Below are 16,973 nucleotides of genomic sequence, written 5' to 3' on the forward strand. Positions count from 1 at the left end.
CATCCTCTCTCACTCAATCTTCAGGCTCTTCATCACTTAACTCAGAACATATTCAGAACCAGGATTCCTTTAGAGCAAACTGATACACAAACAACACATTCTTGACCACTGCTGTGAGCACGAGCAGGCTACAGAGTGTATGTGGCAGAGAGGGTGCCATCTAGCCTCAGGAGAGGAACCAGCACTTGAAGTCATAATCCTCTGCTGCTTACTGCTGCTTAAGGAGGAAGGGATTTATAGTGGCTCTGGCAAACCTCTTTTAGGAACAAGGGCTTTACACTACTGGGAGGGTAGAGCTGTGATGCTGATAGCTCTAACATGATCATAAAGTGAAGCAGGGAACTGATCCCCTTCCAGCTGTTGTGGCTGCTCAACAACTAAGTACTACTCTACACCCATATTAACCACTACTCTCCTCAGTAGTGAAAACAGTGCTTTCTGCTACTCAGGTCTTCTCCAGGCCATTTAATGTTTAGAGTATACAGTTTGGTCTCTGTTCGTTTCTTCAGGGGAAGATGGTTGGCCAGGTTCACAAACCACCCCTGAATCCTGGCTGTCAGCTGCTGTAGCTGGAAAAAACAAACAAACAAACAAACAAACAAAAAAAACACAGAAAATGGTCAGAGTTAAAAACAAACAAACAGGGTTCCCCCAACCTTTATTTCAGTTTGCCTTGCACATGGTATCAATCACAACATTTCCAGAGATAAACAATCAATGCAAAATGACTTTTGTAAATCTAGTTTGTTTTTCAACTCAGTTAATTCAAAGGTGCTTGACATAAAGAGCTACAGTTCTCCAGAGATGCTGCACTTCAGATAGCAATTAATTTTTTCAGCCATGCTTAAAGAAATCTACCAAGAGTGCTTCAAGATGGCAGGTGTTTGACATGGAAAGCTGCGCTGGAATAGAAACAGGAGGCAAACTGTTTTGCCTACTTAACTGTAGTGAAGCTATGCAATGTCTCTTGAATGTTATTGCGAATTCACAAAGATCTTAACTGACTGAAAATCACCTCTTCAAATCCAGCTGGAGAATTTTACTTTATAAAGATTTTACTTGCCAGTTTGCAGTCTTCCTCACATGGAGACTGGGATTTTTTATTTGTTTTTTTTCTGTGCTTTATTCTTTTAGAAAGCCAGCAATCTGTAATCAGATGCTATACTGGTGGCTGTACTAGACATACCTTGCATTTATTTTGTAAAATCTCCGTATCATTACTAGTCAATATGGCATGAAATTGTATAACCACATAGCCTGCACTTCAGTTCACCATTGTAAACCTAACTGACCTCAATCATCCAGTTGCAAGTCAACTATTGACTCAGACCTTTCTGGCAGCTGCTTCTAGCCTTGGGAAAACTTTTTCAGACAGGATTTTTTTTTTTTTTTTAATCTGTCTTCATCCCAGATCCCCTTCAGAGGCAGAGATCACAGGCAATTCTTCCCAGCAGTTCTCCCCTACTAGTTTTCTATAACCATTTTCCCATAACTGTTTTGCCAGAGAGCCCATTTCACCTCAATGTGAGGCCTCTCTGGAGAAAAGATGTTCCCATGTCTTTGTTTGAATCAGTTCCCTTCTGGGAAAAGAAAGACATGACATGATGGCACTACGCACTAAATGTTACACCTTTTCTCTTTTTTCAAGATGCATCTTGAAAACCAGGATCAGAGATTTATTGGTTTCACTGTAGCTTCTGTCTACATCTGTATCTTCTGCTTTGAATGCTATTTTGTATAAGATCTCATGCAGAAAATATCCTACCCTCACTGGGTCACAATTAGCTGTAATTCCTATATATCCTGACATAAAAACACAATGTTGTGGAATTAATTTGTACTTCTCCCTCGTACCAAGAGAATGGGATTGTTCTCTGAGCAGTGGGACCCATGACACGTTTCCTATGACATTGTGCCTGGGTGGCGATTTTCCCTGAGTGTAATAAGGGCTGAGGCCACTAGATGGCATTTTGCTTTGTGAGATGTGCTCTGATGACCTCTCTCCTCTATCCAGTTGCCTATTTGCATGATTATTTGGCTAGTAATACTTCACTCTTACCAATAGAGGGCAGGATCTTCTGTTTTCCTCATGGCATACCTCCACGTCCCTCCATGTGCCCTGCTTGTCCACTACCCCCCAGTTCTTTCCATGTTCCACACCCCCAGGAACATACATGCAGCTCTGTGTATGTCCTCTACTGCTGCAGTATCCCCAGACTTCCTGTTCTCACTAAACCACAAAACCCATTAATCCTCACATAGACTTTGTTTTGCCTGCCAGCCCTCACCTTCCTCTCTGCCCTTCATATTGAGCAAATACTGTAACACCTTCAGCAGTCTAGTATCTCCTAAACACTGCACTAAAGTTCTGATACGTTTATCAGTATCTTTCAATAAGTTTACATTTCCACAATGTCTGTACACTCTCCAAGTTGCCATATTCTTCATAGTCCCCTTATCCTCCTCATGTCCTGCTTGGTTTTCCTTGGCTTTCCAGCCGGAACAAAGCAGATAGGCTCTGACTGCTCTGGAGTTGTGTGCATGATGCTGGGTGACTGGCATGCACTTGGTTGTTGGTCAAGGCATACACGCATCAGCGAGTAACTGAGTGCAAGCTGCCTGCTAGCTAAACACCATGTTGTGGCTGCAAACAAATACTTCTGTGGGAGATGTCTGCTTCTCTTGCAGATCAATGCTATTGGGGCCTGTAATCATGGCTGATATGTTCAGCTGAAATAACTAATGGGTCGAAAAGTTATGAGGGACTGACATTAACAAAAAATGAGACTGCATCAGCCTTATTTTCTTGAGAAGCCAGGCCAAAATAATCCCAACTTATATCTTGTCCCACATATCTAACCACAATGGCTACTTTTAAAATTCAAATCATACAATTACATTCCTCCTTCTTACACAGAAGATTTGATTTTTCACTGGGTGATGGCTGTAATTTGGTAAACAGATTTAAAATTTCTGATTTTCATATCTAAGAAGAGAAATAAAATCCTATTTATATATCTCTGTTTTCCAAAAGAATCTAAAATAAAACTGATTATTCACTCATCCAGTGCTACTGGTTAATTCTCTGAGCAGTTCTACCCTCTTGTGGTCACAACTAGCTGCATCAAAATGAAAAACTTGTAATCTGATTACAAATACAGCCTTATGTGGACCCAATATATGAGACACAAAGAGAGGGGCACAAAGACTTACCTATGCCAAAAATTTAAAATATTGTGAGATATAACAATTTGAGATTTTGAAGATTCAATTTCTCATTTGCAGCACTTAAAGTGTGGGATTTTTAGGTGAGTAAGAAATTTTACATTGCTGATGGTAAGTATTTGCATTTTTTTAACATTTAGTTTAACCTACAAGGGAGGCAAATTTTTTTTAATGTCCCGCAAACTGGATATCTAGAAAAATGTTTTCATTTTGAGAACATCAGATCCTATTCTGGAATGACTGAATCCTGTGGCCACCCACCTCTGAGTGAGATGGCGGTGCTTGTCAGCTGGAGACCCCAAGGATGCCAGGCTGCTTTCCCTAGGTCAGCCATACCCAGAGCTTGTACAAGCTCAGAAGCCATCCCGGAACTTTCAGGGTCTCAGTCCTGGCTCCATCACAGGGCTATGGGAAACTCCAAGAATTGTAGCTAGAATCGGTTAGGCACTGAACCCAGGTTAAAAATGGCACTCCTGGGGCTCATCTCACTCATCTCACACTGCCTTACCATGTGTTTCCTTGGTTGTTTCAGCCAACACATTGAGTGGAAGGGGAGGTGGAATGTAATGAATCCCTGGCAGGAAACTTGGCGGAATAAACTGAGGTAGAGGAGTGTAATATCCTTGATGGAAATCTCCACCTCCATCTGCAATCTGCAGAAACACATTAAACAAAGTATCAGAGACTGTCTGCACAATATATTTGCAGTATCAATTTCAAACTTGATTTTGGCCTGTAAACATCCCATTTTTTGTCCATTTTGTGATCATATGCTGCCAAATCCAAGCATGCATTAGCAAGTGCCCAGCCTGTCCACAATGCAATAAACAGAAACGGAGAGATGGTAGCTTCTCAGACAATGTCTCAGCTGAAACGGACCTTGTGAGTCCTTGTCATCTGTTCTGGTGTCTCTTCAGACCATTTAGTTTAAGCCACCAGCAGCTCACCTTCACCACTTACCTGGAGCACTTGCCACTGAGCAGATTTGGAAGCCTTCATGCAGCAGAGAGGCAAGCTAGGAAAATGCTCCTGGCCACCACCTGCCTGTTACTCATGACTTCTTTCCTGAGCCCAGTGAAGTGAATTGCTCTCCTGCCACTGAGGGGCTCGTGTGCACCATAGACTTCCCCCCAGACATAGGATTCTGTGATCAGAGAACCGACCAGAGCATGCCAAACCTCATGCAGAGAAATAGCAGCACTTCTCTTTTTGATCTGGGCACGCACCCAGTGTCTCAGGTCACACAGGGAGCTGGCATGAGAGCTTCCCATCTGTTCCTGGGCCATTAAAAAGTTACGTTCAAAACCACAGACAGTGATGTTCTAAACAAGGAATGTCCAACCTATGCGTACAGCCATATCCAACTGACCAGGGTAATTTATCTGGGCCTCAGGCTGCTGCTATCCACTTCTACTCTCAAAAATCCCTAAAATGCAGACAGAAGTTTACTGTGCAAGCATAATAAATCTGCTACTCTTGAGGCAGATCACTCTGTTTTAACATGAATTGATCAACAGTACTCAGTGCAAACAAAATGGCCTATGGCAGCTGGAATCTGATAATGTGCCCAACCATGGTGCAAAGACTGGACACCAGCAGTTTAAAGCAACAGCAGTGACAGCACTGAAGGGAACTGTAGGTGTCCACACACACTGTTACAGTTGATAGGCCATGTAGGATCTTGCTCCTTACCATTTCTCTGTGGTTTGAAGGTGTGGGTCAAGCCTTGTCCTGGTCTGTCCCTCAGCTCGGTAGTCTGCATGCCACCTTCAGCTTTCACAGGTACTTAAAGTGCTGAACCCAGCCAAGGAGTCCAGCTTAGTGATACTGATTTGTTCTGTTCTCCTTCAAGAGATCTCCTCTTTCCAAAATACACCTGTCCATTCCCCCTCAATACAATCTCAACTTTCTGCTCAACATTTTTCTCAATAGAAAATAGGTGTTTCAGTTAGTCATCGTTTTTCATTTGAAACTTCTGTTAACCACCACAATTTCCCACTTATTTTTGAGAAACCAGGTATCTCAAAACAGAAATACTTGACCATGCTGATTCACTGTCTTGTGGAAGCTGAAAGAGATTTTTCACTGTCCTTCTCTGAGGCTATGGCATTGGCCAACCCAAGCTACCTTCTCATTCAGTGACTTCTGTCTTACATGGAAAAAGAGGATCTTCCCAGTACACATTCTGTGGTGTCTGTGCTGGCACAATATGACCATGTTAGTTACCAGCTGCCATCATCCCAAAAGGCTGCTGTCAACATCAGCAGGAGGTGTAAGTCCCCTAATACAAAATCTGACCCGTCACAATAGCAATTTTGATGTTCTGGGTTCAGGTCAGATTGAGTATTACTATTCGCGTGTGGTTTTTTCAGTGCATCAAGATGCTGTGAAGTAACTGATAAGCAGGTAACTTTTCATAGTTACTCTAACAACAAGAAGGCAGCTGAAAAGAAAGACAACAGTATTTCCAGAAGTAATTAAAAAGACCATACTTACTGACAGAGAAGCTGCACTCCCTGGCCCATAGGTGCTAGGAATGTGTCGGAAACCTCTTTGAAGTGATATCCCTGGAGGTGATGGTGCTCGCCTACAGCCTGATTGATTGATGGCAAATCCCATGGGAAATGGGTGGTAAGGATACACCCCAGAACGCCCAGGGTACACCTTCAGAGGTTCTCTCTCCAAGTATTCTGAGTTAACCATGTATTCTGGAGGAAAAGCACGGTGAGCTAGGAAGCAATTAGAAAGGAACAAATAAAAGCATCGCTGTAATGCTGTGCACTTCAGTAGAAATAGTTGCTGGGACAAATTCCACTCTCAGCTAGGAGCATCTGGCCCTGGTTTAAGCTGCCAGCAGCTCACCTTCACCACTTAAATCAGGACTTTTACCCCTGATGAATTTCTTTTGTGATCTTTTTAAGGAACGAAGGAAAGTTGCAACAGGCAAACCTAACACTGCAGAATGAGTTGCAGTCTCTTCTGCCTTATGCATTGTGAAGCTAATCCTTAGTAAAGCACTGACTGCAGTGTCTTATTCTTTCAGTGTATGTGCAACAGCAGGAGAAAATAACCTTCCTTAAGACTTTTAAATCTATCAAAATTTAAAGAATTTCTGTGGAAATACTAAAGAGCTCTAAATTCAGTACTATCTGTACTTCAAAAGTTATTTTGCAGAGAAAACCTCATTTTTAGTTTCCTTGAAATAGGCAGTTTCAGGTACAGGACTCAGTTACTTTGGGTTTTTATCTTGTGTCTTAACTCTTAAATGGCTTAAAAAAAGGGGCTGTATGAACAGGAATAGTCTTTCTTGTCTGCACATCCTCCTGTTGATATAGAGTGGAAGGGTTTGCTTCTAGAATAAACCTACTGGAGTACTGTAATTCTGCTGCTTACCCCTAACCCTGCTTGAAATTGGTCAACAGGTTTAAAGTGTTATTAAGAGAAAGACTGACAAGCATATGTACAGCCAGCATGATCCATAAGCCTCATTTCCTTAGGAAACCAAGCTGAAAAAATGGAACAGCTATTGACAGATTAGGTGGAAACTAGAGATGTCTGAAACGACTCTTTTCTCTGGGCTTCTCAGACCAGCAGTTTCTTTGTCTTCTAGACTGCCAACTCTCCAGACACCCAGACTAATGCCTACTGCAGTCTGTAGGGATTTCCGTAAAATTACTATGGTAAATAGAGTAATAGGATGAAATTACTATAATAAATAGTAATAGACTAGACAAGTCACATGAAAGACTCTATTAAAGGAAGCAATTTAAGAGGTGACAGACCATACACCTTTTCCATCTGCTAAAACTATGCTCTACTCTTAAATACAAATGCACTTTTACACCAAGTGATCTGTGCCAATTTAAGCCTTTGCTACAAGAATTAAGGCCAAAAGGTCTCTTTCTTTTATGGTGCTATCATAAAATACTTGCTCTAGGCAACTGCAGCAGTAACTTTGCAATTTACTTGCCACTGCTCAGTTTTTAGGTGTTTTTCTTGCTGAAGGGGTATGTCTGTGAAATTACGAACGACGAGGATGCAGAGGATAGCAGGGCAGGGTGAGGGAGGCCGTCGGGGACAGGCGCCAGCGCAGCCCTTACCGTAGTCCCAGAGGGGAGTGCTGCCAGGAGGCGGTGGCGGTCCCCGGCGCGCCATGCCCTTGCCGCTGCCACTGGCCGCCGGGATGCCCTTGGTCGCCTCGCGGCCGGCTGCCGGGCCGCCCTGCTCGGGGGCGGCGGGGGCCGCAGCGGGACCGTCACCCGGCGGCGTGGGGCCGGCAGGCTCCCCAGCCGGGGAGTCGGGCGCCTGCTGCCGCAGCGCCTTCTGGGCCGCCATGATCTTCTGGCGCTCGGTGATGAGGGCGCACTTGTCGCAGAGGCACAGCTTCCAGCGGCAGTGCCCGGCGTGGCCCTTCACCGGCACCACGAAGCCGTGGTTGCGGCACCGGGAGCACTTGGGGGTCCGCAGCACCGCCTTCGCTGCTGCTTCCTCGGCCTCCATGGCACTGCCAGCCCAGCTGCCGCAGCGTGCCCGGCCCAGTTGCTGGGTGCTCTCTTATATACCAAATCCCCACCACCCTGGCATGTAGCGAGCGGGGCAGGCGGGGCAGGAGCCGGGCCACCGCTCCCCAGACCTTGCCTGCCAGCCTTCCCTGGCTGGAGCAAGGCACGAGGGAGCCGTGGGCCCCGGGAGCGTGCTTCACCAGCAGCACGCCTTCACACGCTTCCCTGCTGCCTGCATGTGAAGGCAGGGAGTTTTGGACAGGCTTAAGGGGATTATTTTGAGAGGTGTGTGTGCATAGGTGTGAAATCCAGAGCCTGTTAGGCTAGACATTTAAATGATCCTCATCCCTTTTTGGCACTCCAGCAGCTATGCTCACTTTCATACCTTGCATTTGCTGTTAGTACACACAGCACTTTAGTTTCATTTTGTTTCCAATTTGCAGTATCCTTTCCCTGATCAGGAGAGAGCAACTGCTTCAGCAGGGGAAAAAAAAAGTTTCATCATTCTGGTTTTCCAAGCAAGGCTGTACTGTAAGGGGGGAAAGCATATTCCAAACACCAGTCTTTTCAGGAGAACTCAAAGCTCAGAACTCCTTATTCTCTGGTAACAGACACAGGTTTACAATTAGCAACACAAGTATGCTCCAGGTTCAGTATTGCTTATCAAACACTTGTGTTATTTGTTACTGCTTGTAGCTACAAAACCATGCTTGTATACACTAGCCCAGTCCTGGGGCAAAACTCCACATGGGGCAATATACGGAATGACACTGCTGATTTGCCTCACACATGCAATAGCTAATTATGTTTTAAAATCCTGAGATGCTAATAGCTTCTGTAGCATTAAAAGGAATGCTATGAAAATAAACTACCACCAAGCAGTTGTGATAAGCTTGTTTTCTGATCCGTTTCAAGAGCAGTAGGTCACACAGGTCACATCTCTCTGCTTCCTGACACAATTCTAACAGGCAACAGAATCAACAGCCTTGCAGAAACACTTCCTGCGGAGCAGCCTGTCCTGCAAGACTTGGGTGCACAACACTGCCTCTCTGGACAGGGCCTGGCTCTTTAAGAGATTTGGCAACAGTCTGGTTTGCACCAGCACTGAGCAGCCAGACCCTGTGCCATTCAAGCCCCAGGAGTCAGCATGCAGCCAGGGTTCTGACTTTGAAAAGCCCCTTTAGGAGTTTAGCTGTCTTCAGTAGGATTTGGGCTCTCGGGGAGGTGTTTGGAAGACCCACTATCCAAAGCAATTTAGACCCAAATTCTCAGATGCTCCCAGGTTTCAGTCCCTAGACCACTCAGCACAGCAGCAACCTCAGGCTGCAGATCTTGGGATCACACATATCCCAGGCCTTGGGATTAGTGCATATGGAAATGTAATCAATATTCTGTCCTTGTAACCACAATCCTCCTTCCTAGGAAGTCTGTCAGAGGGCTGTCTAGAAAGTCAACTTCATGTGCATGGGCCTGTGTGCATTGTGGCCAAATGGCTTTGAAAATGCGGCCAGAAAATGTTGCCATTGATTCCTGATTCAGAAAACTACTTGGTTAACACATCTTCAATACAAGCCACTTTTAAATGCAGTGTTGAGATGCTGCTTGCTTGTGCTAGGACCTTAAACAGTAGATGATGTTCCCATAATCATTCTGAACATTGACTTTGTGTTAAATATAGAATGATATCATGTGCCTAATCTTCTGGCCCATAGTTTTGGTGTATATCGAGGACACGCATATTCAGCTATAGAATGAAAGAGGATAGATGACACATTTTAAACAACTGTAATTATATCTTTTTATAGATACACAATCATATCCATTTGGATATTTAAATAGTGGAGGAGAAGAGTAGATTATCTACATTTTACATAGTAATTTTAACTCTGAGTTATATAATGTTAATATTCAAGGCATTTACTCAAACATACTTAATTTCTCTCCTCAAGAAAGGTGTACCAGCAATGGGCAGTTAACATTTTTTCCATAAATATATCATATCTTTGAAAGCCATGTGGGTTTTTCTTTTGAATAATTTTCACCTAAGCATTCAGGATTTATTACAATCTCTGTATAGCTTGTTTGAAACATGACTAGATGTGCTTTTTATAGAAAAGTAAGCATTTTACTTGTGAGATGAATATGTATTTCTGCAGACAGTCTGAAGAATTCTGCTATTCCAGTCTTGTTATGTTTTTATATATACATTTGAGTTAGCGTATCACACATCATTAGCAAGACTGCCATACAGGGAAGACAGAACAGTTTCCCAAAATATCTTTTTGAAATGTGATGTAGAATTGCATGTGGATGTAGCTTCAAGTATATTATCATTTTCTTGTTTACTCATATATGAAAGAAAATGAAGCATAATAAAGACTTTATTTTCACCATTACTTAGCTTATTCCAGTATTTTAGGTGACATATAACGGGGCTATATGTACACATAAAGTGTGTACAGACAGAGTTCTGTAGTAAAATAGAATTCATAAGAATTATTTTCTTGCCAAAGTGAAGGAAAAGCAACCTGCTGGTTTCATGGTATTGAAATCAGTACCAATAATGTCTCTACTTTTTTCCAGCTTCTGTATTGTCTTATGTACATGTTTTTTGTATCCAGGTTGCTTTGTATGTGAAACACAGTAAAGAAAAACAACGATTTAGCTGAAAGTAGGGAACAATATAAAACACTGGCTGTCTTTAAGATGAAATTCATCCTTCTCAGACCTTTCAGCTTACATTTTATACAGTAAATATTTTTGGCAAGGCAGTTGTTCTGCTTAGATGTGATATTTCTCAGAGCATTAGCAAGATAATCAAGAAATTTGTTCCAGGAATGGGCATTTGTAGAAGATTGCTTATGCTTTTTGAAACTGCTTCGGTTATGTGACTAATGTTCAAAAACCACACACACAAACTTCTGCTTCTTGATTCTTGCAATTTAACATCTCTATTAAGAAACATTTGCAATCTTGGTTCAAAATAAATGCTTTCATACACATAACGATCAGGAATATCTTTTGAATTTTTAAGACATCACATATGAAGATAAAATCCCCTCTTCAAAAACTCTCTTCATAGTTTGGAAGCTTATAAAAACTAATGCTCTTCTACATTATAACTGATTAGTCCTTCATTTATGGCTATCAAATATGATATAATTAACTTAAGGACATTTACCTGCACAAAGAGAACTTTTTAATGAGGACTAGCCAGTCTTTAGTTGCTCCCCACTACAAACCCATCCAATGCTCTTCTGTTATCTATCCTTAACAAATAACTTGACTTTTCTTGCAGAAGGTAACTTACCTCCTGGCATCACTGACTTTTGGGTTTAAGGAGAGTTCACTGCCCCCCTTGTGGGTGTCTGTATTGGTTGATGAGCTTGCAGATTAATCTCCTGATCCTTTTCCCTTCCTGAACATCTCAACTCAAGTCTAGCCCATGGGGTGACCAGAAAGGTTCTCTAAATGTCTAGGGAACATCAGAACTCCTTTCCCTATCTTGTTGCTGGGAAGGAAGTGTTTCTACATCAATTTCACACATCCCCCGGGTATTAGTTTATTTAAATGTAGGTTTGTTATCTCCACATCGTACTGCAGTTATATATTTCTCTTCTATCCATCTACATGGCTAGAAAACCTGCCAAGACTACTGCAGTATCTAGACTATTACTCACCCCTCTATTATTCACTCAGAAGCCTTTTGCAAAGATTTTCCTCCTCAGTTACGTCATCCTTCCCTTTGCATTCCTCCCACTTCTCTTTTGCATCAGTTTTATCCTATTTTTCTTCCCTGAAGAGAAATCCCTTTCACAGTCTATCCCCATCATTCCTCTCAGCTCACGTTTCCTGTCAAGATGTGGACTTTCACCTTCATCTGGCCCAGATACCATCTTTTTAAGTAGCCCTGAAAACATATCCATCAATGATACCTGTCAAAGAATTGCTAGGAATAGCTACTGGTTAATATTCTTATGAGGTTGTCTAATCCTGTGCAAAGCAAACCTACATGACCAGGAATATAATTCTAGAAGTTCCTTCCTTAGACCGTATTTTCCACTTTTCTAATCACCATGAAATTGCATTGTAGGAAACAAATTTTAGAAAAATGCTAGGATAATTAGATCATATCTACCTTAAGATTTGAAATGGGTGAAATGCTTCTGAGTTGAACCAGTTTTAAATCTGGTTCCAGTTAACTTGTTTAAACCCATACAGACAGATTCACCTTTAAAATTCTCTTTTAGCATCATTTCCTTTACTTTAAAATGTTGTCTTCAGTAATGCAAACAGGAATTCCATTGGGGTGGATTTTTTTATTGTTACGAAGTTTTTAGATGGTGCAGGATTAGGTGTTGATTTTTGTCTCCAAAAGATGAAAGTCTATGTTTTGAACAAAGAAAACTGGATGGCATTCAAACATAAGTTTAAAATCCTCAAAAACTAGAAAAGTTATGTAAAGCATGCTTTTTTTTTGGTAACAAATACAACTAAAATAAAAGTTGAATATTTATATCTGTGGATCTTTCTAATATAGAAGAAGAAAACTTATTCCTTAAATGCTAATTAGAGAAATTTTATTAACATGATTGCTGTTTGTTTGTTGTAGCAAGATCTTCATCAGAGAGAAAAGAAAAGCAATAATGATTAAACTGGAACAGATAGATCTATGCTAAAAACTTTCTGTGGAAGAGGGTCAGTCAGTCTGCAGTAAATAAGGATCTTAGTATCATCATACTCATTTCTTTTTATTCCTCTGCCTAAGATTCTTAATAATTGTCCCTTGAGAAGAAATCTTCTGTTTCTTTAGAAGGTCACATTTACAAACACAAACAAGAAATTGAAAACCCAAATAACGGTCCACTCTATTAGTGCTGTGACAGCTACAGGGATGTCTTAGTTCAATACCATTTTAGTTTAGCAAGCTCCCAAATTTAGTGGGTTTTAGCCTGGAAGCCACTAGCCCTGTCAGTCGGTCTTCTGCCTGGAGAAATAAACACATTTCTAAGCCAGAGTTTTCATTCTCCTTCCCCTCAGCTATAGTTCTTGTCATATTCTCTTAGACAGGAAAACACAAAATCACATTTGAATGCTCTCGAACAGCAAAAAAAAAAAAAAGACTTTCTGCAGAAACAGCCATGCTCAGTATATTAAGTAGGTGGCCCATTTAGAGTCATCTCTGCCTAGCACCTATTTTGCACTGAAACTGTCACGTTACCGTAGCAGCAGGCCTAAAGCAATGCTGATAGATGGATCAGTTGGGAGACAGCTGAAAGATGACTACAAATATTGAGTGTGCTTGCTGTGGGCAGGACTGCTTTGCGATTGTCAGCACTGGTATACCTCCCATGTTTTCTAACTACGTTTTTCCATCTCACATCTGAATTAGATTTCAGAGTATCTGTAGTACCTTAAATAGTGCAAAATAAATAAAAACAGCTGTTTGCCATGATTTCTTCTTCTGTGGTCTAGACTCATCAATAAACCAACTAAAAATCAAACTCCCAAATAATAGTTACCTATCAGCGTAATATGAAGCCCACGATCAAAGTGTTTATTATATAGAGAATAGACAAGAACGATGAAGATTAATCTGTGCATGCTTGCTAGAATTGATTTCTGGTATTCATATCAATACCACATCATCTACCCTTGGTTATAATGTTGGCAGTTCATAGTTTCCCAGTGAAATGTTAAAGCTTCTTGCTGTCTCCTTAATCGCACATGTCTGAGAGAAACTGTATTGGGAACAGAACACAAGTGCTAGCATCAGTTCACTTGTATTAGCTGATTCATCAGGTGTACTGAAGGAATGCTGTTCAGAAGCATCCCTTCTCTTTTGTGTTATTGCTGCAATATCCTGTTATAGGGAAAAACAACAGAATTGTTTCAATGTAGTTGAACTTTCTAGATGAGAGATAGGTAGATAGATAAATAGATAAAAATATTTAATGTATTTTCACTGGAGAGGACTTCTGCAAGTATAAATGTAAAAACACAACTCAGAAGAATGCCTGCCTGTCTCCAAATTGAGTAAGTTTGTCTTTGCTCTGCTGGCAGACTCATTTCCCTGCTACATTGAGACAAGTTGCATTTTTGTGTCTTTACAACATGAAATGGATTGATGAGCTACCTCAGCTGGGTTCTGGAGCTTCTAAGCCCACAAACACAGTATGGAAAGTATAAAAATGGCATTGAATGTAAAATGGACACAGTGGCAAGGCATCTCCCTCTTCTATCTCCTCAATGCAGGAAAGGAAAGGGGGACAGACCCACCCAGCAATGGATAGAAAATCACTTGCAGTGGCAGAGATGATGGACACAGGAGATATGAAAATAGTAGAAGGCTTTGACAACTGCAACAAGAGGAGGTCGCTCATGTGGAGCCATAGTAAAGTAATAACATCAAGGAAGCAAGAGGGAAGGCAGAAGAGGCCATAAAATTAGATTATCTTTCATCATTGTCAATGGGACTACTTGCAAGGTAAGTTATTATGAAGCATAAAAATTACAGAATCAGACCATATATTGGTAGTATTTTCCTAGAATCTAAAACAAAACTGATTTTTGAGTCAGGGCAGTTTAGTTTAATAAACTCCAGAAAACAAATAGAAAAAGACACTGAAGCATTCCTGGAGCTGTGGGACCTGGCTGTCACAAAAGGTTGCCTACTGCTGCAGGGTTGCGCTGCTGGAGAGCTTGACCTACACAGCAGCGGCTCCCTGGGGCGGGCGCCTCTGCAGAGCTTCCCCCTCACCCCCCCCCCCCAGCCCCGGCAAGGGCTGTTCCTTGGGTGATCGCTCCTCTTTGCGAAGCACGGGCTGTGGGCACCCGTGCTGCCGTCAGCTCTGCCAGCGGAGCACGGAGGAACCAACGGGCAGCTGAGGGCCCAGCAGCAGGCCGGCAACCTTCAATGTCTACTATACAGACCGAACGGAGATGCTTGAAACCCTCCAGAGTTGGGCTTGTTTTCTTCCATGGCTGTTTATATACACATTAAATGCAGGGCAATACAAGGGCAGTAGCGGTTGGAGAGATTGGATGAGGCGAGGTGCGCCTGCCCTGACTTGAGTACTGCTGTGCCCAGCACGATAACCCGGATAACCCCAGCACAACCGTGTATTTCACAGCTGGTATCCCGTTTGGGTGTGAGAGTAAATTAGATCATTAAGTCCTGATCAGCACCATAATGCTTAAAAGAGTAATTACAGGGGGTGGGTGTGGGCCACCAGCAGCCTCCTGGCCCTCACTGGCTACCCCAGGGCTTGATGGCCGGGCAAGGGGGCCCACCTAGCGTCACAGCCCTCTGTGGCACCCACTGTGCCAGTGCGTGCTGGATTTTATCCATGCTGCCATGTCGCTGTGGCCCCCACCTTGCTCTGTCCCCCTCCATGCATCCCTGGGTGCCATTGTGGCATGCCCCCAAAACCATAGAGGTGTGGCTAGAGCAGCGAGTTCTGGGCATCACCCTGGGCACTCTGTCCCACAACTGTGGACACAGTGAGGGCTACACTCTAGGCAGAGCCTTTGTGGTTTGGGAGGTGCCTGTCCCCTGGCATGGCAGCCCCCTCTCAGCCCTGCTCCGGGCCCCAGGCAGCTGTCTGCCCTGCATGCTGCCACCTGGGGAGCTGCGAGGGTGGCTCTCTCCCCACTCAGGGCCAGGACCAGAGGGAAGCAGAGGCAGACAGTGCGGTCCCTGGCCCTGGGCAGCGCTGGCTGCGGTGGGCAGCTGCCATGGCCGCCAAGGGCCCTGAGGAGGAGGAGGGCAGCTGTGAATACGGCTCTGCCAAATACCTGGCTCTGTGCGGCCTGGGTGGCATCGTGAGCTGCGGCCTCACCCACACGGCCGTGGTGCCGCTGGACCTTGTGAAGTGCCGCATGCAGGCGGAGCCTGGGCGCTACCAGAGCATCATTCAGGGTTTCTCCCTCACCATGAAGGAGGAGGGCCTGCGCGGCCTGGCCAAGGGCTGGGCCCCGACCTGCCTGGGCTACTCCATGCAAGGGCTTTGCAAGTTTGGCCTCTATGAAGTCTTTAAACTGCATTACGCTGAGATCTTGGGACCAGAGCGAGCCTATCTGTGGCGGACCAGCCTCTACCTAGCTGCTTCGGCCTCTGCTGAGTTCTTTGCTGACATTGCTCTCTCACCAATGGAAGCAGCCAAGGTGCGGATCCAGACCCAGATGGGTTATGCCAACACCCTACGTGCAGCTATCCCCAAAATGTATCAGGAGGAAGGACTGTGGTCCTTCTACAAGGGAGTGGCCCCGCTTTGGATGCGCCAAATCCCCTATACCATGATGAAGTTTGCCTGCTTTGAGCGTACGTTGGAGGCCCTTTATGTGTATGTGGTGCCCAAGCCACGCAGCGAGTGCACCAAATTAGAGCAGCTGGGCATCACCTTTGTAGCAGGCTATATTGCTGGTGTTTTCTGTGCTATAGTCTCCCACCCAGCTGACTCTGTGGTATCTGTACTCAATAAGGAGAAGGGCAGCAGCGCGATAGATATTCTCAAGAGGCTTGGCTTCAGCGGCCTGTGGAAAGGCCTCTTTGCTCGCATCCTCATGATTGGGACCCTCACAGCCCTGCAGTGGTTCATCTATGACTCCATCAAGGTCTATTTTAGGCTCCCTCGGCCACCACCACCAGAGATGCCTTTATCCCTGAAAGAGCGTTTGCTTTCCAAGTAGATCCATCCCATAGATTTGGCACTCTGCTGCATTCGTGCTACAGTGTTTCATCTGTGGGTGAGACACCTCTACAGGTTCATTATGGATTCAGCTTCACCTAAATGACTTTTTCCAGAACAGACTGATCACAATAGTCTGCTTTTTCTGCAGTTACTGTGTATAGACATGATCTTATACTTAACTGTTCTGTTAAAGTTTATTAAGACTCCAGTCTCTTAACCTATGACTGCTGTTATCTGTTGACAATGAATACGAAAATTTTGAAACAGAACATGTTATATTCCACTACTATACTTAAAATTCTTATGGGTATTTAATGTACATATTTTACAAAACATAGTGGAACCAAAGCATTAATATGTCTATCTGTAATAAAGTGAATTAATAAATTCACATAAGTGTTCGTGACTAAGTGTTTATTCATGTAGTGTATTGAAATTGCATATTTACAATAGTTTGCATTTTGTTTTAGAATTCTTTGCATCAGAACTGTACACTACCAAACAAGTTTGATATTTTTAAGCATGCTGTATTCTTAAAGTATTGACAATAGTT

At 43.3% G+C, this 16,973-nt stretch overlaps 2 protein-coding genes across 2 annotated transcripts; one reads left to right on the forward strand and one right to left on the reverse strand.

Moving 5' to 3' along the window:
* Positions 1–465: 465 nt before the first annotated feature.
* Positions 466–7,725, reverse strand: DMRTB1 (DMRT like family B with proline rich C-terminal 1). The gene is made up of 4 exons (XM_062581590.1): positions 7,326–7,725; positions 5,722–5,954; positions 3,734–3,878; positions 466–569 (listed from the first exon to the last, which is right to left on the reverse strand). Exons 1-4 carry the CDS (start codon positions 7,723–7,725, stop codon positions 466–468), a joined length of 882 nt encoding a protein of 293 aa, XP_062437574.1.
* Positions 7,726–15,464: 7,739 nt separating this feature from the next.
* LOC134143489 (solute carrier family 25 member 3-like) lies at positions 15,465–16,418 on the forward strand. Its single transcript, XM_062581593.1, has one exon. It carries the CDS (start codon positions 15,465–15,467, stop codon positions 16,416–16,418), a length of 954 nt encoding a protein of 317 aa, XP_062437577.1.
* The last annotated feature ends 555 nt before the right edge of the window (positions 16,419–16,973 follow it).

Source organism: Rhea pennata, chromosome 8 (genome assembly GCF_028389875.1).
Source record: "Rhea pennata isolate bPtePen1 chromosome 8, bPtePen1.pri, whole genome shotgun sequence".
In the NCBI taxonomy this organism is placed as follows: Eukaryota; Metazoa; Chordata; class Aves; order Rheiformes; family Rheidae; genus Rhea; species Rhea pennata.

What these genes read in the sequence shown, in the direction of transcription:
- LOC134143489 (XM_062581593.1), top strand. Translation starts at nt 15,465, where the DNA reads ATGGCCGCCAAGGGCCCTGAGGAGGAGGAGGGCAGCTGTGAATACGGC.
- DMRTB1 (XM_062581590.1), bottom strand. Translation starts at nt 7,725, where the DNA reads ATGGAGGCCGAGGAAGCAGCAGCGAAGGCGGTGCTGCGGACCCCCAAG. An exon ending in CACTCCCCTCTGGGACTACG is followed by an intron (nt 5,955 to 7,325) that starts GTAAGGGCTGCG and finishes ATTGCTTCCTAG; the next exon opens with CTCACCGTGCTTTTCCTCCA. An exon ending in GGAGTGCAGCTTCTCTGTCA is followed by an intron (nt 3,879 to 5,721) that starts GTAAGTATGGTC and finishes GTGTTTCTGCAG; the next exon opens with ATTGCAGATGGAGGTGGAGA.